The sequence below is a fragment of the Rhea americana genome, unplaced genomic scaffold, assembly GCF_003343005.1.
Source record: "Rhea americana isolate MKP2758 unplaced genomic scaffold, rheAme1 scaffold_28, whole genome shotgun sequence".
In the NCBI taxonomy this organism is placed as follows: domain Eukaryota; kingdom Metazoa; phylum Chordata; class Aves; order Rheiformes; family Rheidae; genus Rhea; species Rhea americana.
Window position 1 is genome coordinate 1,602,970 of NW_028186401.1, and position 24,929 is coordinate 1,627,898.

General features: G+C 45.5%; 1 protein-coding gene across 1 annotated transcript in view; it reads left to right on the forward strand.

The window, feature by feature from the left end:
* Positions 1-24,929, forward strand: part of IGF1R (insulin like growth factor 1 receptor) — a 158,163-nt gene that overhangs the window by 93,247 nt on the left and 39,987 nt on the right. Inside the window, exons 4-7 of the mRNA XM_085308755.1 lie at positions 14,011-14,323; positions 16,910-17,055; positions 18,914-19,058; positions 23,423-23,637. Of these exons, the coding sequence (XP_085164881.1) occupies positions 14,011-14,323; positions 16,910-17,055; positions 18,914-19,058; positions 23,423-23,637 (819 nt within the window). The remainder of the gene's footprint in view (positions 1-14,010; positions 14,324-16,909; positions 17,056-18,913; positions 19,059-23,422; positions 23,638-24,929) is intronic.

Consider the following 24,929-nt stretch of genomic DNA (forward strand, 5'->3'; position numbering starts at 1 on the left):
TATATAGCTAACCCTCATCTAAACCAGCAGGGACTGGATGAGCACTTGCGTGAACTTTGTAGCTTGCTGGTTGTTGATAGGCTCACCAGTGGGCTGTATTTATGTTCGAGAAGTAGCCAGTTTGCGCTAATACTTTATTAGTGGCTTGTAGAGAATAATTGATTGCACTTCTAGGAGACTGAGGGTAGGGGAGGAGACTTTGGGAGTGATTTAAGAGCTAGAGGAGCTGGCTGCAAGGTGTCCAGGCTCCAGAAAGATAACCAAGGCCAACAAGTGCGCGGGAGAGAAAGCTAATGTGCAGGCAGAGGTGGTAGAGCGAGCAGGGCATCGGCCTCACCTGTCCAGAGATCAGACGTAGACATGAGCAAAGCTGTATGCTGCTGTGCAGGGAAGATGAAATTTGTGGGATGGAGAAGCCAGCTGAGGGGCTTGGGGATCTGTAGAGTTTCTGTATGCTTAGATTGGTGGATTCTAACCTACATTTAAAGATTCTGGTTTCCAGAGACATTGCTGTTATGTCATTTGTGCTACCAAGAACCACAAAAAGCTTTTAAAATCCTCTTTTCTCAGAGGTCCTTAAGAACACGTTGACCTGGTAGTGTCATTCTGTAAAGGATAATTTCTAAGCCAGATAATGGTGTTTATTTTATTTTTATTTTTTTTAAGATTAACAAGGACAGTTTGGACAACTTAGTTGCATGCTGAGGGAAATTGCGTTGCTTCACCCCATGCCAAGTACAAGGGCAGATGAATGCACCAGGGATTCATCCCTCAAGCTGCTTGACCGCTCGGGCCCTCCAGAGGTCCTGTGGTGATGAGTGGTGGGGTTTGTGCACGTTGACCAGCGGCGAGCATCAGAAGAGAGGAGGCAAGATGGGAGCTTGGGAGTCTTGTGTTACAAATGGCTAAACCAACTCTGCCCCTCTCCTTCCCCCCTCCCCCATAATTAAACTGCTGATTAGAAGGCACTGTGTAAATGCAGAGTAGATATTTTTCTGTTGTTAAGCCTTCCTGAAGTTCAGTAGGTAGGGCTAAGGCCAAGAAGCTGCTGCTAGAAGGAGCAAAAGCCTTAAAACCTGGAAAAGAGAAGCAGGAACTTTGTCGAATGAAGCATCAGTTGAAAAGATTTTGCAGAGAACTTCACAGGAGAGCTCCAAATGGATTAAAAGTTTCCCTTGTGGACAGGGACATAACATGGGAAGGAGGGAGTAATTAGCCAGTTGCGAGATCCTGCTGGAGCAGTTAATCCTCCAGCGCCGACACGGCCGCCAGCGGATACTACATCCGTGGGGATGAGCTCTGAGAAGCTGCTTTCCTTTCCGTCATCCCTTCAGCAAACAGTGGTGTAGAGATAAAGTGCATCAAAGTGATCCGAGAAATATTTAAGCTGAAATATGCATTCAGGGTAGTAGCAAACCCAACCCCCTTACTCTCTCCCCRTGTCATTTCTAATTTGTAAAAACAAACTCTAAAAAAAACCCTTGAACTTTGTGCAAAAATCTGTTGCTCTGTAATTTGCAATTTAAATGATACTTCTCTGTGTTTGACTGCAGGCAAAATCAACTATTCCATTCCCATCCAATTTAACGCTTTTAGTTTGGGGTGTGCGAGGGGGGATATCCTGGAATACTGATCTTTTTTTTCCCCTCCTCCTTTCTTGTTTGTTAAACATSAACACGCAGGGTCTGCAAAGATGCAGTTGTTCCTCTTTACTGTCCTTTGAAGGTCCAGACCTGTTTGTTTTCTCATCAGTGTGATTTTTTTTTCTTTTTCAAACAATTTGTTCAGGCTAGCATCTGCAAAATTATTGAAACCCCTTTGCTTTTCTAAGGCACGTTCAGGTTTAGGGTCATGTAACTGCGCGAAAGGCAAGGCCATCCCTGGCTGCGATAGAGAAAACTCCGCTTGTTGTTCCCTGTTGCAGTCGTAAACACCGGAAGAGAAATGTCATTTTTAATACGRAATTAGAAAGCATTTTTCAAACTGAGTGTGTTCTGATGGCTGTCCCAGTATATCTGGCGGAAACCCGTCGCAAGCGTCTGGAAGAGAGGACCATATGGTATCGATAACTCTAGAGCAGCCAGGAATATTTTGTTCTTGGTGGCATTGTGTATTGTAAATACACAGCTAAAGAACTCACTCAGCTGCATGCTTGGCATGCTGAGAAAATATCCGTAGAAGGAGGATGCTTGTTTGCATAGGAAGAAGAGCGCGCAGGATGAGAAGCCGGGAATGAGAAGAATGACGGTGCCTCCAGCAACGCGACCTCTGTAACCGGAGAGAGCTGCGGCTCTTCGGCTYGGCCAGACCCCTAACTGGAAGCAAGCATCGCTGTAATCTTGTTTACCGCACTCTTACTGAGAAATAAAGCTTACAATTCATGATACTCTCCATTGCTTTGTAGGGGTCCTATAAACCTCACAATTTCTAGGGCAAATCAAGTTGCTTGAAGGCTTCGGGGTCTGCGTGACATGAGAGTCCCTTGGTACTCAGGTGACTCGTTCGTGCACGTTTGCTGCGTGAAGATGAACGCTGCTGCTTCTCCTGTGCTTAATACTAGCCCTGCGCGTGAGAAGTGAGACATTTACTGGAATTTTAACATCAGAAGAGAGTTAAGAAACCTCTGGCAATGGATCAATAAAAATTAGACAGCTTTTTTTGCCGAAGAACCCTTGTGGTTTGATTACTGCAACTTGGACTTTCTTTTTTTGGTAGTGTAAGTATATGGAGCTTGTTGTTTTATAATTCAAAAGATAATGCTAAGCTTTGCTGTATTTAGTTCTTCAAAGGCCTTTTTATAATCTTCCTGCCTGTTTTTGAAAGAGGGAAAAAATATTCTGTATTTAAATAGTTCCTTCAAAGTGAAGGAACTTTAGTTTCTTGTGCTAAATATAGATTTTTTTTTTCTTGCTAAGCAGCAGTAGGTTTTAATAGCTTTTTGAAAGTTTATCTTGTGTTATGGGTATGCAAAGTGATGGAAAACACAATTAAACCAGTAGCATTACTGTGCAGATGGCGAGAAGAACGGATTTYTTTYCCCCYTCCTTTAAAAATCGGACTCAGRGCTGTCTATTAATTTTGACAGCTTTACTGCAAWAATAATAATAATACTAAAAACTGGAAGAAATTGCTCAAGTGGTCCTGACTGTGCGTACGGAGGGCGGCATTGCTCCCCCGGGCTGGGCGCGTTGGCCCTGCTGGGCGCTGCGTTCCTGCCGCGTTGTCTGGGTTGGGGGGCGGCGCTGCGGGGCTTTGGTGGGAGTTTCCCCTGCCTCCACGTGGAGGGCAGAGCCCCGGGGAGATWCGGAGGAGAAGGGCCCGGCCGCTCGAGCGCCGCGGCGCCCTTCGCCCGCGCTCCTGCTGCGTCCCGGCTCCGCCGAGCCGCGTGGGAAGCGCTGGCGGTCGCTTGGCCTCGGCGGTTTTACTGCGGCGCGAAGAGCCGTCGGGAAGCTTGGCGCCGTGCGCCTTGGATCCCCAGCTCAGCCGCCAGCACCTGCTTCGTGCTTGAAAAACCTCTCCTGTGTCTTGTTCTCCCTCCGCTTTTGTACCTATAAAGTATTTATTTACGTAAAACGTGCGGAAAAGCTGTAAGCCGGAAAGCGTTCCCGTGGCCCGCAGGCGCCCGGCGCGTGTTTGAAAACCCCTCGGAGCGAGGGGTCGCGCTTGTCCGGCGGGTTCCTGTGCTGCCTGCGAGGCTGGGAGGTGCTCGCGGCCGCGGCGGAGCTTCGCACGAGCGCGAGGGGCTCCGCGAGCCCGAGCGGTACCGGGCGGCCCGCCGCGCCGCGCGGACACCCCCAGAGCCCCTCTGCCGTCCYGCCCGTCTGCGCGGCCGGCGTGAAGGGGGCTGCCAAGGGGAGATGAACAGCGGTAGGCAGTAATACTACGCTTGAATACGCTCAGCACCTTCTGCGGGCTCGGCTCCCTGGACTGAGCGCGAAAACGAACGGCTTGGGGCAGAGAGGCGCGGAGCGCCTGCAGCCTGGCCGTCGGGSTGAGGGCCGGGACTGCGCGGCAGCGTTTGATGCTTAATCAGGAGCCAGGCAAGGGGTTTGAGTACTAATTTCAGATTTAAGGGCGGCGGAGCGGGGTCATTCGTCTCGCCCTCGTTCCTTCCGGAGACCTCCCGAGCTGACCGCCCACCCCTCGCCCCTGCGCGCTCGGCCTTCGCCCGGGGSTTGCTGCGCTTGCGTCCCTGGCGCAGGCCCGCGCTCCCCAGCCCTCCTGGCTTCGTAGCCTGCCAGCGTAGTCGCCGGAGGCGGTCGGGTAACGCTGCGGTTTTCTGCTCCCTCTCCGCTTCGGGAGGCCGGCGAGGCGGCCGGGACGGCGAAGGGCGCGCGGCGGCGGCGGTACGCGGCCGGCCGCCAGCGAGGTGTGTGAGCGCGCAGAAACGGCCTCGAACGCCGCTTTCGAGAAGGGCTGCCAAAACCACAGGGCTCAAGGCCTCTCCCTCTGAGCTCAGTCCATACTGGAACGAAACAGCCCCCAGTTTGTTCCTCCGGGACACAGGCCGGCCTTGTTAGGAAATCGGTGAAGTTTGGGAACCCACAATACCTCACATAGCTCTGCGTGCAGTAACGGCGAGTGGAAATAGGGCCATCGGCATGAGCAACCAGACGAGTTATAAATATAGAATACTCTCTCAATTCCAGTTTCGTTAGTCATGGGAGGACAGTGAGAGTTTTATAAACTTATAAGGAATATACAAACAGTTCTGAATTTAAAATAACTTGCTATAATTTTTCTAGTGTGTGTGGAAAGAATATTCTTTTTTGAGACCATCCGTGTAAGTATCCGCTGCGCGGCGCACAAGGATCTGTGTATTTATGCGTTCGCGCGAATATGACTTGGGATGACGCAGGAGGTACAAGACGGGAGATGCGTGGCTCAGACGTGCCGTCCTCGAGCTGAAACGTAGCGGGAAGCGTAGCGCGTTCAAAGTGCCAACACCGAAAAGGGGAGTCCCGCTTCCTTCCGAGAGGCCGGCCGGGGCTTCGCGGCGGCCAGGGCGGCATCGCTGAGTTGGCTTCGGCGCGGCGTCTGAATCCCTGTCAGACGCGACGGTACGGTTCACCTTGAGTGTCCTTCGCGTAAATAAATAAATAAATCGGTCCGGCACTCCCTAATCTGAGTACAAATCCGGGCTGCTGGGAAGGATTTGCAAAGTCAGAAGCGACGTCATTTTCGGCCCCCCCCTTTTTAAGTCGCGCCGTTAGGAATTCCTCGGAAGCCCGTGCGTGGAAGCAGGCGCGGATGCGTCRGGATCCGAGCGGAAACCGCGTGTTTGTGTGCGCGGACAGCAGCGGCGCGTGTGCTGCCGGTCCCGTGAGCGCGTCGGGCGCTTGCCGTCGCTGGGTGACGGCACGGTAGAGCACGGTTTTCCTCGTTCAATTTATCTTATCAGCGTGTTGCAAGAGCTGAAACAGTTCTGTCTGATAACAGCGGGTATTTTTACAGATAGCGGTCTTAAGCGCAGCCTGGATGAGGTAGCCTTAGCTTTCTCTTAGATTAGAAGAAAATACTGAGAAAACCCCTAAGTTCTTTCCGTCAGTGCCGCTTGCTGGCTGAAGTCACTTTTTGGAGCCTCTTCTAATTTAATTTAATGCTTTCCGTGGCTTGGGAGGGTTTGGGATTTCGGGCCTGCTCAGCTGCTGCAGCAGCGTGCTGGGGCCGCTCTGGGAGTCCCTGAGGAGACGGAGCCTTCGCCGCCACTGCTTTTCCTGCAGAAGACGCCGGGCAGCCRGTCGCGTGGGTCGCATCGCTTCCGCCGAGAAACGGCGCGTTAGAGCAAAGTACCGAACCCGAGGGAGGCGTCCGCCGGGGCTGGCAGCTCTCCCGGGAGAGGYGGCGTTCGCGGGGCGCTGGATAACCTGGCAGCTCACCGCCGYGCCGGTTCCGCTCTTCGAGATTGAGCCGTGGGAGCTGGAGCTGAATTTCACGCTCAAACAGTTCGGGATGACTTGCAGACTGGTAGAGCCATTTGCATTGAGTCCGGAGAGGTACTCAGGATTTTTCCTTTCCCTTCTGAAGTAGTTCCAGCCGCAGTTGTATGGCACATGAGAACATGCTTGTTTTAATGTAGGTGCCAGGTGAGTTCTGTCCTCCTTTCTGCCCTTCAGGTTGCCTGTAAGTTTGTTAAAATAAGTCAAGAAACCAGTTAATGTAACGCCTTCCAGTCTGCTTGCGCATCCCACCAACTCTCGAGCACATTCTGTGCTCTGCCTGTATTTATAATACAGGCAAGATTCAGAAAGGAAAATTACTGCAATTATTGCAATAGTATCAAGAAARGCGCTCGCCTGTTGTTTGCTGTGGGTCTCGAAGACGGCAGGAGTGTGCGAGCGTGTGCTCGCTGTCAGGTTTGCCTATGCTCCCCTGTATTTCTTGAAGCTGGGGGGAGTATAGTTGGTCTGTCATTTTGAATATAATTGCCTTTGATGTTGTTTGAAATTATGTGATCTTGGTCTGCCCAGGGTAACTCTGCTTGCAATGCAGACGTATCTAAGTGGTGGTTTGCTCCCAGACTAGTAGTTCATAATTAAAAAAAAAAAAGCAAAAGAAGAAAAGATGCACCCAGCTCTCTGGGATAACGTCCAGAGTCACCAGCGTTCTTGCATCTTGCTTTGCTTTCCCATTGCAATTCTCTTTTCTCAGCTTCATAAATACCTAGATCTTAATCCCATTTTTCCTGAGCTTTCTCGCTAGCGGGTTAACGGCTTGAAAAGCTTGCTTTCTGGTGGACCTCAAACAATTTTGAGTGCACCTATTCTTCTCAGGTGTTTTCTGCGTTTCAGTCATCTCTTCCTGCCAAATGGAGAACTTCCCTTCCATTAGTTGTTGTTAATGCAGTTATTCTAGTTGGAGAAGCGCAAACCTTTCTAAATACCGTGCCCTATCATGCGTATTTTAAGCATTAGTTTTTCTGAAGGATTTTTTGCATTTATCCCTAGCCTGGAACAGCGGTGACATGTGCCTCTAAAATGAGCGTTAGGTTTCAGTGCTTGTGCAGAAACGGTTCAGGCTGCTGATGGCCGGTGCATAAATGCAAAGAGCGGGTCCTGCAGCGGAGGCGGCAGCCGACTGCTTCGGAGCCGGTGACCTTTCTTGCACAAGATTAAACTGTCATTATCCTTCAGCGTTAAGAGAACTACATGATTCAGGCCAGTATGATAATGCTATTAAATGGTCTTCCTCCTTCAGAGTAAAATTTGGAATGTGACTAACCTGCTTCCTCCAGCTGGGATTTTGCCAGGGGTTGAGTGACCAATGGTCCGTGCTTGCTGTATATTAATTAAATTATGTAAAGCTTATTCGCCTTAAACTTGCAGCCTTTGGAGGACAGACAGATTGAATCTTACTTTAAACAGAAAAGAAAACAGAAACAACAAAAAAAGAAGCACAGTATGTTGTTTGTAATCTGGAGTGAAAAGAAAAGTAATTTGATTCAGAGGCGTTCGGCGATAGCCCTTTGCTTCCTCGCGTGCCCTTGAAGAGCTCAGGAATTTCGGCTGCCCGGTCAGCAACGCTGGCGAGTTTGGCACTGAGCATTGCGTATTCCCAACCGATTTGTTTACCTGGCGTTGAAGATAGTAAAACTGGCTTGGACCCCGGAGAGATGCTTGTGAGTGCGCCTCAGTTATGTTTGTTTATGCACTGAATTCATACTGGCGTGGAAAGGACAAAATGGACTTGTTTTTTTCCTTTCTCGCCCGAGTGCCAGCTGCACGGCTGCCAGTCCGGGTTGTGCTGGGCAGCGCGAACTGTGTTGAAAGAGAGTGCAGGCCGGGGCTGCCTGGTTTGGTCAGTAAGTCGTGTTTATTTGCACCTCTCCGGTCATTAGCATTGCGTGTTTCGCAGCAAACGGAGCAGCGGCGCTGCCTGTCGCTTCCTGTGGACAGGGGTGTGAGGCTGTTGCTTTCTTGTTTTCTTCTCCCAGGTTTCCATTTGCGCTAATTCGTGTGCGACCTGAACAGCTGTGACGCTGCCGGGGCTTTGTAGCCCCTTTGGTTGCTTCGCTTGCAGAAAACCTGGAGAGGTTTTATAGTGCCAGGCAGTGTCCCTGCGTCCTCTAGTTGCTCTTTTTTTTTTCCTTTTTTAAAGAGTTTAGCACATGTTTTGTTATTTATCACAGCTGGGGAGCACAGAAGCTATTTGGAGATAACTTGTGTATTAAGGAGGGAATGAGAGTTTGCTGGAAGCGGTGGGGAGGGACTCGGGAACATCCGGTGCCTCCRAGGGATGAACGCGTGCGTTTTCTCCCGCTGGCGTTCAAAGGCGGCTGTGCTGCTCCGTGCAGCAAGGAGAGGGGACTAGCGGTGCGTTTTGCTGAGGCCGTTGTGCGTCTGAGGGAYTGAAAGCCATGCCGTGGGCCTCCGGGTCCTCGAGGGTGTGCTGCTCCGGTGACTGYGCCGCTCTGAAACGCTCCGCTCACTAGGGCTGCTCGGGATGGAAGAAGGGGGAAGGGATAATGTTCGTGCTGATGAAGGGGAAAAACTATAAAATAGCAGTGCTTTGGGTGCGTCACCGCAATAGTGMGTTCGTTTTGTTGGATGATGAATGTTTCCTCTCCGTTTCATAGACGTTACCATGTCTGGTGGCATCTGAGGTTCTCCAGGTGCTGAGTGCTGCTGGGTTTCCGTTTTCTAACCTGTCTCCAGTCCTTTCTCCTGCTTCCTTTGGTCTAGGATAGYCCGCAGGAGCATCCCAGTTCAACTGCTGGGTATACAGACTTCTAGCATAGTATTGCTTTTTGACCGTAAAACTGAGGAAGGGAGTGTAAAAATAAATTCCTTTCTAAACCTTTCACATGGTCTAAGAGTAGCAGCGGGTGGTGGAACTAAGTGGGCTTCCTGCAGCTTGAGCAAATACCTGGAGCAGCTGCTGTCGTGAGACTCGGGACGCCTCGGTCGTACCTACCCCTCCGCTTACRGACCTGGCATCGAGCAGCTGCCGCTAACCAAAACGCCACGAAGCAGGAGAGACCAGAAGGCTTTGTGTGGAAGCCAGCAGGATGAAGTTAAACTTCGGCTGGGTTTGTGTAGCRGGAAGAAAATAATTCACAGAACAACTTGGGAATACTTTCACAATCCTGGGAAAGGTCCGACAGATAAAAGCGGGTTGGTAGCGACAAGGATGCGAACGTGGGCACGTGTGGCTCGAGTGGAGTGGTCTGGAGCTGGACGTTGCTTGCAGGCTGTAGACTTGATGCGCTGGTCTTGCTTCTTGGTCGGAGCTTACGTGGACCTATCCAAATACTTCTCGAGGGGACGTGGTGCTGGTATACGTAGCAGAGCTTTAAAGAGGAGAGAATCGCTCTCAATTCGTAGCATCAGTGCTGTGCTGAACTGAACCTTTAAATGAGATTTGGCAATTGGTTCAAAATCTGCCAAATCTTACGCCTTAACCACTAGAAAGGAAGGAAGCTCTTTGATGCTCTGGCATATATTTTTTTTTCCTTCTAGGAATTTCAGCAAAGATGAAACATCAGTTTCACTGTGCAGAAGAAAAAATAATAATAAAAAAAGTTAATCTGTTACTAATACATGTTTCTATAGCAATATAATGCTTTTATACAACTGTTCTAAGTAAGCAGCATCTTCGGTTCTTTGGAGACGACCACACCAATATTGCTGGGAGCGGGGTGCGTTACTCCATGCGTTTCATACATGTGCTTCCTAATTTGCAGCTTTTAATCTGTAGTTATTTAATACTCTCCCTGGCTGGGAATCACTGAGAGTAGATTTTCTGAGTAATGTCTCTCCAGGCTCTCCGTTCTTACCACTATATTGGGCAAAAGAAATCAGGTCTTGTATAAGCTGCTGGAGCATTTAAGTCAGCTGTTTGAAAGACTGTACCAAAGCGTAGACCATTAAAATGCAATATTTTAAAAATTCTGTCATGTAGAGGAATTAACATTCCAAAAATGACATTTTTTTCTGCCTTAGTGGATAAATGTAGACAGATAATTTTTTTTCAGTAGTTGGCTAGGATAAAATGCTCCTTTCCTCCCCTGGTTTCTACTCAAAACTCGACATTTTTTTTTTCCCTCGTTCTTTCTGGAACGGTATTTTATGTGAAGGATGCTCTAAAAAAAGAAGGAAAAAATACAGAAAAAGAAGGGAAGGATTGAATATCATTTTACAAGGAGACAAAAATTCTTTTTTAAAAAAATATTATATATATATATATATGTATATAATATTTCTCCCACACTTGGCACCCTTTTGCTGGCCTGCGTGCGCCTGGCCTGGTGCCATCCTTGGCAGCGGCTATCGCCTCAGCTTGCCAGAAGTCTCCCTGCTCTGGCCGCGCTTGCGCTCCCGCTGACGGGCTGTTTATTCACCTGATCTTTTTTCTTCTTCTGCTCCAGCGTCGCTGAAGTCGCGGCGTCTTGGAGACGCTGAGGACGCGGTGCCAGTCCGCGGCGCGTTTCCCGCGGGCTTTGGCTGCGGGCACGCTTCAGACGGCGGGAGATACGACTTGTCGGAAAACCCTGCTACCGCCCCGTTAGCGTTACGCTGCCCAAATGGGGGCTGCCCGAAAGAAACACGGAGCGGATTTGCCTCTGGGGGGGGGGGGTGTTGTTTTTTTGGAGGGTTGTGTTTGACGATTTCCCAATTTTGCTCTGTGTTTGCCGTTTTGCTCTATCRTCTTGGGAGTTTTAATTGAGGCTAATAAGTCTTGGAGTCGGGTTCTCTTGTAACTTTTTTTTTTCCTCCCCTCATTTGTAAGGTCTTTGTATTTATTTTTAAAATACCACCTTTCGCTGTRGCAGGTCTGCATCTGATTTGCTCGGGAAGCAGGTAACTTGGGCCAGACTCCTTGGTGTGATTTGTGTGTAGTTGTAGTATCTTAATAGTATTTAGAACATCTCCTGGATTTTGTTGACAAGRAGAACTTTTCATTTGAAGAAATCAGAGGGCAAGTGAGAGAAAGTGAAAAACTGCTGCWGCTGTTTTTATTCCATTGAATTTGCATTGTGGCTACTGGTATTCTTGTAGCATCATTTATTTTTAAGGTCTAATGATTGTTCAGTACTTYCATTCCTTAAACACAAAAAAATTAGATCCTCCGGTCTCGTCATCCTTCATCTTCTTATCAAAACTGTAGAGCTGTTCAAGGGTCTGGCCTTCTCCGGGTCTTGCTTTGACGTCCTTCTTCCATGGCTGTGGTCCAAGGYCTCCCTCATTTTCTGTTATCCTGGTAGCGCCACGTGAGGACGATTAAGCATTTCTTGCGTTTGTGGTCGTTGGCAACRGGTTGATTTGCTTTGGTACCTACAGTCATCAGCCTTCGTGCTCCAAGGCAGTATTGTACGAGCTGATGGTATTTACTAAAACTTTTTATCAGGGACAACTGAGGGAACTGGCATGAAAAAGCAGGTAGGACATTTTGTTGTTCAGCTCGCTGAGCTTTTTTWWAAAAAAWATCAAAATATTTGTTAGAGTTGTTGTTAAAATGGGCATGATTAAAATACTTTTATAATAAGTTTTGAAAATCTATTTTGCTGATGACCTTTCTCATGTGAACTTGTACATCCTTGAACACTTCAGTTCGTATTTCTGTAGATGAGAGCCAGCAGATTTATCAAGAGATGCAGGGAATCCGATTTATGCACCAGATTGTTGGTGAATGGCATTAAGATAAAGTAAAGGTCTTTCCCAGGAGTGGAATAAACTTGACCATTTTCTCCTATATTTATCTGAAGTCTTTCTGTAGCTGCCTTTGTTTTTAGCAAATGTCTGTCCAGATGAAAACAGAAATCATGTAGCGCTTCTTCAATAAATCGAGAGTGAGCTTTGTTTGTGGAAGCATGGGGAGGTGTGTTTTTTTTCCTTAGCAGGGCTGTGAGCTGGAAATGCAGCTACCATCCTMAGTCTGAACTTCTGGCACCCCCTCAGAACAGCAGTCCATCTGCTGGCAAGGCACGCTGATTTTTTTTTTCTTTTTAATCCCTTAATAGTTCCAAATGTGAATAGTATTTATATACCTGAAGGTGAGGGGCAGTTTATGGTGCCTCGGCGAGCGTTCAGTTCTACCTACTTGTGCTGTCTTTAATACCAGCTTATTGCCTTAGTTGTCCCTGGCTACCTACCTGCAAGGAAGAGCGCTGGCAGATACTGTAACTGCTGGTGATACTTAGTAGATACTTGCAGAAATAGGGGAGATGATGTGAAGGCTGCGAGGCTACTTGGGCGAGTACCTGCCGGTTGCCTTTCCTCCATAAAGTCCTCTGTCCTCGTAGAAGGAGAATCCAGCTTGGTACCCAGGTCCCTGCTTACATTTGCAAGGTTGGCAGTCRGGAGTTAAAAACACCAAACAAAACAAAAGCGAATAAGGTTAAGATCAGTACAGAACCACAAAGATGATAAAAGCAAAATCCTCTGTCATGTTGTCAAGTCCTTTTTGACTTGGACACTATGTTAAAGCTGGCACAAAATGGCTGCTTGTAACCAAGATTTGTCATAGGGTGTCTAGATCCTGATCAGTATATGCAGAGCTGTGAACCYTTTTTTTCTTTTCTTTCCTCCAAAATTATTATATAATGTCAGCGTCATGCTTGTGGTCCTCTGTCCTGATTGCAGTGCTGTTGTCARCAGCATCGTAAAAACACACCGGAGAGCCTGGGCCTTCATTATGGGAGGAGGAGGACGAGATCTTCAGATGCTTCATGCCGCGTTGAACCACCACTGTAGTTTCCAACCGAAGTTTTGCAATACTGGTTGCAGCTTGTGCTATATACAAAGGAGCTAAAGAGTATTCTGAATTTTTCACTTACTGAATGAAACTTCCTCTAAAACAACGGCTTTGCTGCCTCTCGGATTTGCGACGGTAGGGGGAGAGGCGTAGCGCTGCAGAGCTGCCCGTGGAAGGGCTACGCTTTCCCAGCGCGTTGGCTCTCCGTGTGGCTGGACTCTCCCACGTCCGTGTTCGTTTGGGTTAACCGCTTCATTGCTGGGTTTGCRCTTTTTGCTCGAGCGGCTCCGTTAAAATGCCTCGTGGTGCTTCGCTTGGATCTTAGCGCAGTCGTACTACCAAAATTCGGTTACGCTGTTACTGCTGGTGCTGGCTTTGAGCTGACTTAGAAAGTGGAAAACAGTTACTTAACGCAAACCAGATTTCCTCTCTGTGTTTGTTTACAGAGCCCCTGGCATACAGCTCGCGTGGCCAAAAGGCCGTAGAGCGTTGTAATGAAAATGTTGCCGTTACATAAATAAAACGCTGCCGCTTCTTTTGATGTATCAAGACTAGGATCGTCTGGTGATGATTCTGCTTTGGGTCCATTTCTTCTAAGCTGAAATGCTTTCATGAAACTTGCCCCCCTACTCCCCTCCTTTAACATATTTTTTTCTTTGAACCTGGAGTTTGGGGAGAAAGCAGAATTCTGTTGTGCTCTTCAGCGGGAAATAGCAGCTCCCTGATTGCCCAGGATTTGATGTGTACCATCTGTACTTTATTAAACCGCTTTTTGCATACATAAGCAACATTGGGATGCTACACTGGGGTCAACCTAACCATGTGTGCTACAGTATAGCAGAGCTTTATTGTACAAGTGTAATTAAGTTGTTTAAAGGGAGCTTGTTTTCTTGCCAGTAGAAGACCGATCTGAAATACAAATGGGAAAGACAAGAAATGCTTAAAAAGACAGTAAGTCAGCACTCAGAAAAGAAAAAAACAAAACCCAACACATAATACTAGGACTAGTACTTCCGGGACGCAGTTGTTTCCATTATCCTTAGGTTGATCTTGCTTTCAGCAGTCTTCTTGCTATTTCATGGGCTCATGCTTTAAATTTGATCTCAGAAAGAGATATTTTTCAGGCAACTAAAACTCAGAGAAAAACAATGAAATCTGTGTGTTTTAGAGGAGTTGGTTCTTCTACAGCGGTATTTTAGAGACCAGGAAATAAAAGCAGAGAAATGTATAGATCGGGTTTTTCTACTTACCGCGACTCACGTTTTTTGATAGCTTTTAATAGCGGTCGTTCACCCTACCTTGCTTTCTGTGTTGCAGTGTGCCCCAGCTCTTGTGGCAAGCGAGCCTGTACAGACCAAAATGAATGTTGCCATCCCGAGTGCTTGGGGAGCTGCACGGCGCCCGACAACAACACGGCTTGCGTGGCCTGCCGCAACTACTACTACGAAGGCGTCTGCTTGCCCACCTGCCCTCCCAACACCTACAAGTTCGAGGGCTGGCGTTGCGTGACTAAAGAGTTTTGCTCCAAAGTCCCTGCCACGGAGATAAGCGAATACGAGCGGTTTGTGATTCACAACGATGAGTGCATGGCAGAGTGCCCCTCTGGATTCATACGCAACGGGAGCCAAAGGTAATTGAGCTTCTTGGAAGTCCTTCAGATTTATAATTTGTTTTTGTTTTTTCTTTCCCCTCAATCCTGTGGCAAAGTTGTGATGCAAATTACATTAGGAAGAAGTGAGAACATGTGTTTGCAAAAATTGCCTGGCTTCCTGGTAAAGCTTTTTTAAGGGTCTAATCGTGTGTGGTGCTGTGCGTTGCCAGTTTCCGCTGATTTTTCAGCAGGAGTTGAAAAGGGTTAGTGCAATGGAGAACCAAGTCTTTAAGTAGATACTAACAAAGTGGAAGTGAAAGTCAAGGAAGGCAAGGTTGGAGGTTGACACGTGTCAGCCAGYTGCAGAAAGATTTTGCTCTGGTGTTATCACATATAGAGCAAACCAGAGGGATCATCTTGATTCACATATTAATTGCTTTATGTATACTTGCATTTTGCATTTTAGGTGGCATGTRTTCCTTTGTGTGTTTCACTTTATTCCCTTTCTCTCTCTTCTTTTCTTCATTGATTTCAGAAGATAACAATGGTATTTTAGAAGGGAACAACCATGAAGATGGTTACAAAAGTAATGCAGCTGCTGATAGTATTATTTGGAATAATCTTCTGCAAGAATGTCACTCATCTACTCTTATTTTATTCTAACACTTGGCGTAATGTGTACTTTTAGTGATATTTCTTATTTTACCAGTGGTTAAGCAGACAGCCTCGGTTGCCTGCCCGCTGACCCTTGGAAATCCTAGACCTTCCCAAGTATGGGACCATTAGCGTGCTAAATTTCCTGGGGCTTCAACTATGCTATAAAAGGTCTTTGTAGGCTGTGCTAAGGTGTTGTCTTTATCCAGACAGGTGGTTGTGAGGAGTGTGGGTACCTGCACCAGCTGTTCGAGACCGCCTGTGTTATTAATTCAAATACTAAAACAATCTCCGGTTTGCATTTTGATGTAAGCAACTTAACACTGCCTTTGCTTGAACCCAGATACTCACCTGAGAAACCTTTTTCCTAATCAACCTGTGCTTCCAGTACTGGCCCTCTGAAWTGCTCGCACGGAACTGTATGGCCGGCTTATCTTACCTCGGTGTTGCACTCTGCCGCAAAGACTGAAAAAGGAGCAGTAACTCGAGACCGGTGAATGTTTTGTTCCCCAGAGGTGGTGGTAACAGATAGCTGCAAACAGGAAGCRTTTCCAGCGTTCTTTGTGCATTTACCTGAGTGCCTCTCGCGTGTGGCCGCAGCTTTTAGTGGTCTGCGGCATGTTATAGAGCAGCATTTTTACTAGTTTATTTAAGCCTTAGAACAAAGTGGGTTCAGTTATTTTTTTAAAGCAGTAAATAGTCCATGTTCATCAGTGTTATCATCGAGAGTCTTTGCCTTTGGAGTCAGGTGTGGTTTTGCTTTTGCATTTTTCCCCTCCAAAGCAATACTGTAGAGTATATAATAATGAAATGCAAAAGAAGGTGGTGGAACAAATTGAAAGATAAAGTTGACCTTGAATCGGGAAAGACATTTACTAGGAGGAATGATCAGAGGACTTGTCCATTAATGGAGTGTTTAATTTTGACATTAGTATAAGGCAATATGATATAAAACCTTTAAGGAGCTATTATAACCAAAGGCCAGGCTAGCCTGGATTCTTGTTTCTTGAGTTTGGCCAGTAAAAAAGAGCTTCTGAAAAGAGTATGACAAATGCTTATGAAAAGAGTATGAAAAAATCTTTATGAAAGAGTAAATGCTTATGAAAAGGGCAAGCGAGCCTGTCCTTCACTGTTTCATCACAGCCTCTGGCAGTCAGATAAGGTAAATACCTTAGTGTTTTGTAGTCAYTGGTGGACCTGTTCTTTCTTCATCTGTGTAATCCATATTGAACCTGTTTAGTCTTCTGGCCTCTCCTAATTCCTGTTGCAGTGAGTTACGTGGGTTAATTTTGCYTTGTGTGAAGATACCTCCTTTATTTAAATGTGCTGCTCTTATCCTGTAAGCAATACTGCCTAATTCTCTGCTTACTTCCTGCACGTCGCTCACGACGGTGTACTCGTGCAGTTGTCTTTCCCAAGGTAAAACAGCCAGGAGCATGGAATTCACCAATGCTTATTCTGAAATGTTGGTTTAAGGGTGCAGAGACAGAAAACTTCATTAAAACTTTTGCTGTGTCTTCCTATCCCCGGTTCCTGGCTGGTCTGTTCTTGGAGGTCGAGCCAGGATTAGCAGAAGCTTGTCCCTGTGCACGAGAGAGGCAGTCTGTCTTGTTCTGATCAGGTTGTAGTAAATGCACAAACGCAACRGCGCTGGGTTTTACCTGAGGTGCTTTCTTCTCTGCCGGATCCCGGCGCCTTTTAGCAACTGGCAGACGGTGGGTAGGATGGATTCGTTCATATATTCTGGTGTTGCTTGAAGCAGGAGGGCGTAATGCTGCAGCCTCTCTGGACTCCAGCAAATGTGTTATGTTTATCTGCAGGCTACTGCAGAAGTATGGTGATCTTCATTCTAGCTTRGAGGTTTTCTGTAAGCTTTAGATGGAAATTTATTTCAAAATGAATTCACAACAATCTGTAGATTCAGAGCTGTGTATCTTTGCTTATTTTTGTTCCGCTTCTCTTTCCTAACAGTATGTTCTGCAGTCCTTGCGAGGGGCCTTGCCCSAAAATTTGTGAGGACGGGAAAACAAAAACCATCGATTCTGTCACATCAGCACAAATGTTGCAGGGATGCACAATTCTCAAAGGAAACCTGCTGATAAACATCCGTCGGGGAAGTAAGTGATTGCCCTTTCTTAGGAACCTCCGATAAGGCTGCYTTTACTGTTTTTCCTTTTGTCCGTAAACTTAACGATAAGAATAAAATCTCAGAGAACTGTCTGTTTTCTAGTTCCATAGCAGTGCTTCCACTACAATAAGGRTTTTGCCTGTTTAGTTTGACCCATTGGAGCATGACTCCAACGTGCCTGTTGAATAGGTAGTGAAAGATCAAGTGTGAGGCAGTCGGTGAAGGCTGATGTTTTTGCTCGCTTTTTATTAGGATGGGGCACCGGGACTGGGCAGTGAGATGAACAGTAGTTTCAAAAGACTAATAAAAGGCTTGAGAAAGTGGAAAAAATGAAAATTTTTGCATCAGGGTAGGTAAATGAGTTGTCTGGAAAATAGGGCATGGCACTGTAAGAGAGGATATAGCCTCAGTTTTTAAGGAGAGGTGTGGTGTATTGCTAAAACATGCRGTCGAGAGCACTGGAAGCTCTTTTAAAGCCCAGCACTGTGCCTCTGGATGGTCGTCATCAGTGAGCTGGCCATCTTTGTTGCATGTCTTACACAGGCTCTGGATTATATTTGTCAGAGCAGTGATTCATCAGCTRGGGAAGCATCGACAGTTGGTGAGCTCTTTAAAAAAAGAAAAAAGAAGAGTAAAAATCTCTCTTAGTTTTTATTGGAAATGTGTCTCCATATTGAAGATGCCTTTTGTTTTCATAACTGTTGTTGAAAGATTGAGATAGATTTGATTTACTCCCTTAGAAACAGCAGTGTGTGGATTATTTCACTTGTGGTCCCACCTCTGCTAGCGAGATCTCCCCTTGCGCAGGAAGATGTTCTAATTAGAGGGTCACAAGTGGGGATTTTTTTGAGATTTGGGCTTTTTTGGGGGGGAGGGGAGAAGGGGGGCCATTTTTGGTTGCAATGTTTTTGTTTTAAATATTATCTAACAGGAACTAAAGAGTGTCCACCTCCTGCCAGCTTGTTTTGTGTGGGAACCAACCACTGGTATTGGGACTGCCCCAGCTGTGTGTTAGGACTTCAGCTGGTTTATGGCAGCAAACGCACCGTATCGCAGCTTTTCCTACCTGAGTGCTTCTTAAAAACATGCCTGCACAGTAACCCAGCAGGATGATGGTACTGGGCGAGGGGCAGAGGCCAGGAGTGGCAGGGCTGGAGCCACAGCTCCCTGGCGAAGGGTGGAGCATCGCAGACCCAGGAGGGACAGCATGCTTCCTGGAGAGGGGCCGTGCTGAAGAGTGGAGCTTGCTCTGGGGCATTTGCAACAGTTGCTTGGAGAAAAACTCCTGTAGCAAGCTGTATGGAATATATTTCACGACATGAAGACATCCTTATGGCTTTGTCTTTGTTGTTCCCTCAAGAGGTCTAGGCTTAGTGGCCAAAGCTTTTCATGCTTTGTGCCCGTGTGGAGTACAATCACGTAACTCCACCAGTTCCTCCGTGGTCTCATTCTCCATTTCCCAGTGGTGCTTTCTGCCAGAGCTCCGCTCTGTGGCAGAAGAGCCCTTCCAGTCTCAAGTATGTGTACGTTTACACAAGGGGTTTTCATCCTTGCCAGAGTGTTGGCTCAAGATTTGGTGCTGGCTTCAGAACATGGCATCCAAGAAGAAGGAAGGCACAGCAGTGGGGAAAATTAAGAAAAATGTTCCACTACTGCTGTGTTGCTTTGTTTTGCCCTTCACCTGTCTGCCTACACAGGCAGCTGTCACTGTAGGATGAATATCAGCATCTCTCATTTTCAGAAGCAAGAGCAAACATTTTCTTTTACTGAGCTAACACTGCATTAAGCAGAAGAGTGGATAAAGCTATGAATTCTCGAATAATAAAACTGTGTTTTTCTTAATGTAGGTAACATTGCATCTGAACTGGAGAATTTTATGGGTCTGATTGAGACAGTAACAGGGTATGTGAAGATTCGCCATTCCCATGCATTAGTCTCCCTTTCTTTCTTGAAGAACCTGCGGTATATTCTGGGAGAGGAACAGGTGGATGGGTAAGTGTTCACATATTTGTAAGTGCAATTTCACTTTAATGGAACGCCACAGAGAATACATCTTCTAATGAACATTTGTGTACCATGTGTAGAATCTTCCCTCCCACTGATATGCAGCATTTTTMTCCTAATGAACACCATTGCACAGTCATTACTCATTGGGATCGCTATCGAAATCAACATATTAAAATGAGTTAATTAAAAATATATTTATGGCAACTTAGCTGCTGCTTTTCATGTGGAAGGAGATTTTTCTAGGGAGATGTTTTTGCATTGATAAACAGTGTTTTCTTTTGTTCTCATTTTTGCTCCATTTCAATCAGAAATGAGCATCTTTAGAAGTCATTAAGTTTTGTTGCAAATTGTTACTGTTGGCTTTTAGCAGAGTTCTATGGAAAACATCAGCTGAAAGGAAATCTCAACTTCACTAACCAAGGAGTGCAAGTGGAAATGATCCAGCTAATACGAAATTGTTTGCAAATCCTTAAAATGCTAACATTAAGCTAATTATCTATTGAGTAGAAGAAAGCTTGACCAGGACAAGTAACATTGATTGCCCCTGAAATGTTTGCTGTGGATTACGTTGCTTCTATAATGTATATAATTACATAGTGTGTGATACTTTTGATTCTTGGCTGTATGTAATTCCTGTTGTCCTGTGTTGGGAATAGATAAACTTGTGTCTCAGCTAACCACAGCAGAACTTGCACTGCTGAGGTGTGGTGATGTTCCATCAGGAGAGTGCTTTCCTTGCTTTCTCCTCACCAAATAAAGTAGCTTCCCAAGTTTAAACCAGGGTTCTCTGGGAGAAAAAAAGTCTCCTTCAGTAATGAGAGAACTGTTAAACAAGAAATTTGGGGAAATCATACAGGAAAAGGTGGTGGGAAGGTCATGGGAAAGGTTGCTTGTCTCTGATTTATCTGCCCCAACAAGATAAAGTTACGGCGTGAAGGATTCTTCACAACCTCCCTCTTTCTCTAGGGCTAGTCTTTGCTCAGCCTTAAATTCTTAAAATTCCACTGTGTGATAGAGCGAGCTAAAGGGCAGCTCTTCATCCTGCGCTTGAAAAGCACACTGTCCGCTCAATAAGGATAGTGGCTCTGAAAAAACTTGCTTCTAATTGCAAATTGTAGGGGCTTGTTGCTTTGCACACACGCTCTCTGTCTCTCTGTCTTTTTAAATTTGAGTTCAGCTTTGGGCTTTAAGTAGTAATTATATTTATGGAATCTTGTATGTCAGCAAGCATAACTGATAGGAAAGGAAATGACTGATTTTATTAAGTCTGATTCCCAAATAGAGAAGTAAATGTTGAAGCTTTCAAAAGGAAACAGGGATGAGTTAGGGAAGCAAAATAGATCTATACTGATGAGCTATTCATGCTACAATTCACTCATGCTAAGAAATTACTGCAGATACTTACTTTCTTCTTGTTGTTGTTACTAGTATTAAATAGGGGTTTCCCTTCTCTCCTGTCTTCTATTGGTTAATGACCCAAGTGTGTGGCCTAATGGTGACTTTTGTTTTTCTCTTACGGTAGCCCTGAGAGAAGAAACCTTTTCTCTATGTCCTGTAAGTTCTTCGCATCCCAGTTAAGTCAGACTCTGTCGGAAACCTGTGCTGCCTGGTCTTTCTGTAACCAGTTCATCCACTGCTCCTCTTCAATCCTTGTTCCCCTCTTGGTGAAAGTCACTTGTCTTTCCAGATCACACGTTGCCCTGTTCTTAGCAGCAGACTTCTCTGGTCACTGCCACTTTGATTCACCCTTATGGGTGAATGTGGAGAGATGTAGTGTTGCATGCTGATACAGCCTGTGGAACAGGCTTTTTAATTTATGCAGTCAATAATTTACTGTCTCTGGGTGCTGTGCAGTTGGGGATGCACATCACGTTGGGGGAATGCTCTCCTGTAYGTGTGCGTGCGTTATGCAGGTTGCCTGGAGGCTTCCTACAGGACAGCCTGGGACCAGATGTGCCTCCTGCTTCTGCTCCGAGGTATAGCCTGTCCTTCAGGCCATGATCTCCAGTCATTCGGTTAGATACTGGCTCTGGAGTTTGACTGGCAGCATTTTGCTTTCTACAGTGAATCTGTTATTTTTTCGTTCTATCTTCCGTGGCATCCTGATTTTTTTTTGTTGGAGCCAAAGTCTGATATAATCATTATTTATAACTTTATTTATTCCCTAAGCGCACTCCATTTGCCTTCTGCTCTACCTTTCAAACAACACAGCAGCTCACCTATGCTGTGATTTGAGACTGTATATAACACTCCAAATGTGGTTTCGCTGGTGCTTTGAATGGTGCCAGAATAATTTCCACTAATTTATACTTTCAGTGTATATACGAACCCTTAGGACTTGTTTGCTATGCCTCAAACTGCTGCTCAGACTTATGCATAAGGTTTTAATGTATGATCCACAACGGTTTCCGGCTCTGGCCCACTTGGTGTGCAGTTGTGTCAAGACCCAATGWATACTTGGTTTGTCTCATTTGACTGTCTGGAAAGCTTAGCTGCATTGCTTTAAACCAAGAATTCTCCTGTTGCCACAGTTGTGAGCAGCAGCAGGCAGGATGGGCTGATACGAAATATTTATTAAGATGGTTGCTGCAGTTGTGGAACCAAATCTCTGTGCTTTCTGCATGTGATCTGAGTTCAGCTTTTTGGGTCTTTCCTGAAAAGCTTACTTGCCATTGCTTAATCACACGGCTAGTTGTAGCGAAGTGTCATCTTTTTAACAGTCATCTCTAGCAAAGTAATAGGTGTGTCAAACAGTTTTTGGTGATACCTGCAGAATCCTACAGGTGGTTAAGCATCRCTGTTCCCTCCTGGCAAGATGCATTTAAAGCACATACGTGCTTACTTTCCCAACTGTATTAGTCAACTGAATACGTTCTTCTCAGCAGCTCTCCAAGATAGTATGAGATGTATCTGCTTTGCTAGGAATCAAGCCTTGGATTTTTAGGGGACACTTGGAAATAGGAGAATCACTTCTCGTTCATGTTGTTTTGGAAATACACTTAGCATTTTGATACATGCTAAGAAACTGCAACAGTATTCTGTACAGGCTGCAGCCAGAACACACAAACTTTCCATTTCAGGTTGGATAAGGGAGGAATTAATGCTAAATTTTCAATTACTTAATTGAAGGAAGACCATAAATGAATAGCATATCAGCTTCTTATGAACCCCGTGGCTGATCTTTCGTGTTACCCTGCAAAACCCATGACTGTAGTCGAAAGAGCGCACAGAACGTGTTGTTTAACTACATTGCTGTGAGCTCACCAGTGCACACCAGCTTGCACAGCTCACAAGGGTTCATTGCGTTAATAATGGATTTTGTGTTGACGCAGTTACACTAGTAGGACTTTCCATAGAGATAATATAATAAATTCTGCCATGATAAGTTGATTTGGTTTAGGTGCATCAGTTGCAGAAACTTTTAACTTATTTTTCAATTGCTCATTCCTGTCCCTACTGTCCCAAAATGTAAATATTTTTGCAGGCATCATCTTTGCAGGCATCATCTTAGGACTGATGGAGAGCCTCTGCTCTCCCTTCTGCTCCGCCTGTTTGTCCATTCAGCGCAATTGAGCAGCACCTTGATTTTTTTCTTAATCTACAACCAGATTTACACACACAACTTTGTATTTGGTATCTGTGGCARTGAAGGATGTTCACGTTGTTCCACTGGTGTACTTCAGAGAACAGTTCGCGCTCAGCACATGCTGCTGCTGTCTGCGTTTCTGGTTCTGTACTGGAAGGGTGTATCCTGTGCTGTGCAGTCAGTGTAGCTGCTTACTGTCAGGTTTTGATGTATAGGCGCAACTGTACTTGGCACAATGCGGGAGATCTTTGCTGGGCCAAGGCGTAAACTAAGACACAGAGGCGAGGAAGCCTCARTGTGCAAACTCTTATAGCTGCTTTTGTAAACAAAAGCAAGACAGCTGTGTGCGCTCTCTTATTTTATAGCCAGAACTCTGGCATGGTGCTGCTCCTGTACCAYATGCAAGGTTATCACTTCTTATTTGCCACAAAATGGAAAACCCAGTTTAGCGACCCCCTGYCCAGAGGACACAAATTTATATTCCRTATGGCAACTTCCATGCAATTATTAAAACATATGTTGGAGTGGGCTTTGCACAGTGTGATGTCAGCCTTGGAGTCCTGTTCCCTGCTCTCTGACCAGTGTGAACATTCGGGGAAACTTGCTCCCTGGGAGAGAAGAAAATCCTTTATTCTGCTGAATACCAGGTTATACCGATAGGAAGAAATACAATGTTTTAAAGTATGCTTATGTTAAGATGCTCTTGGTGGGAATTGGCTATGAATTAAAACTAATATTTTTCCCTTCAATAAATTCCTTCTAGGAATTATTCTTTCTACGTACTTGACAACCATAATCTTCAGCAGCTGTGGGACTGGAACCATCATAACTTGACGATCAAGGAGGGTAAAATGTACTTTGCATTTAATCCTAAGCTGTGTGTTTCTGAGATTTACCGTATGGAGGAAGTTTCGGGAACCAAGGGACGACAGAGCAAAGGAGATATAAATCCAAGGAACAATGGGGAGAGAGCCTCTTGTAAGTAAAAAGTCTTTGGACAAACCACTTCTGAGTGTGAGACAACTGTGTTGCCCAAGGGAGGGAAAAGCAAAAACAAAAAAACCCCACAAAAAACACAAAACACGTTGCTATGTTGCTGAATATTGCAACATTTAGAGATTAGAAATTAAAGTAGACTTCCAATCATTCTAGTTCATCAGTTCTCAAAATGTAGCTGAAAGCATGTGTGCAGAGAATTATGTGGTTACAGAGTGGCTATGTCATATGAAAAGCAAAGAAAGAAAAAAAATTCTGATTAAGAAAGCATGATGCTTTCCTAATACCATTTCTTTGTGACAGCAGCATCTTGTAACAATAGGAACATGCTTTAAAATGTCCTTTTTAGAAGGGCTGCTGTYAGTTCTGCCATTACGGCTTTACTGTGTGGTCTACCTGGCAAGTGATAAATAAAATCTAGTTTTTGATRTGTCCAGTGAGGAATAGTTTCTGTGTTTCCTTTGCAAAATTACAACATTAAAGATAATTTCCTCTCTCAAGTATTTRCTTTTCCTTGATATCAGGGCAGCTGCTGAATAACAATTCCTTAGATACCAGAAGGTACTGGTTCTGTTCAAGGTTCTTTCTAGCTCCAAGTTAACAGTGTCTTGTTGCTAGAAATAAGCGCACTTGCCATAAACCCAACTTTCTGTGCTTTATTTTATTTGCTTTTGATTTGAGAACAGTATTTTGTGTTCTACAGTATTCCTAAGCTTCAGTGTCTTTGCATTTAATCTGCAGTGGTCAAAATTACTGGAAAATTTTCTGTTGACCTTGGTGATTTTCATATCAAATCTCATGGWGTAATGTACACATTTAAAAGCAATCTGTCATCTAGCAATTAAGAAGGAAAACACTTATTACTGATGATGTTTGTTCCTTTGGTCTGTTCATGGTGTTCTTGGAGCTGAGTAAATTAGAATGTATCTTGTGTATCAGTCAAGTCCCCTTGTGCTGGATGGTGTTTACAAAACTGGGACACGTACTCTGCTGAATGTCTCTTTAGGCGTGATGCATAAATGCAGATGGCATAGACCCTTGTTGTAACCACACTCCATTCTTTGCACATTCAATAGAGCAAAGGCTCGCAGTCCTGGAGGAGTTACAGACACACAGCCAGTCCTTACTACCACTGAGGCTAGTGCCAACCACTGCCTGTTTTTTTAAAACCGTTACAGAAAGCTTTCTGACTCGGAGAAGGGGAAAAGAATCAACAAAAGTAAACTGCCTTTGAAAAGATAGCACCAGTAGTGCCAGTGTACATGAGGGTGAAA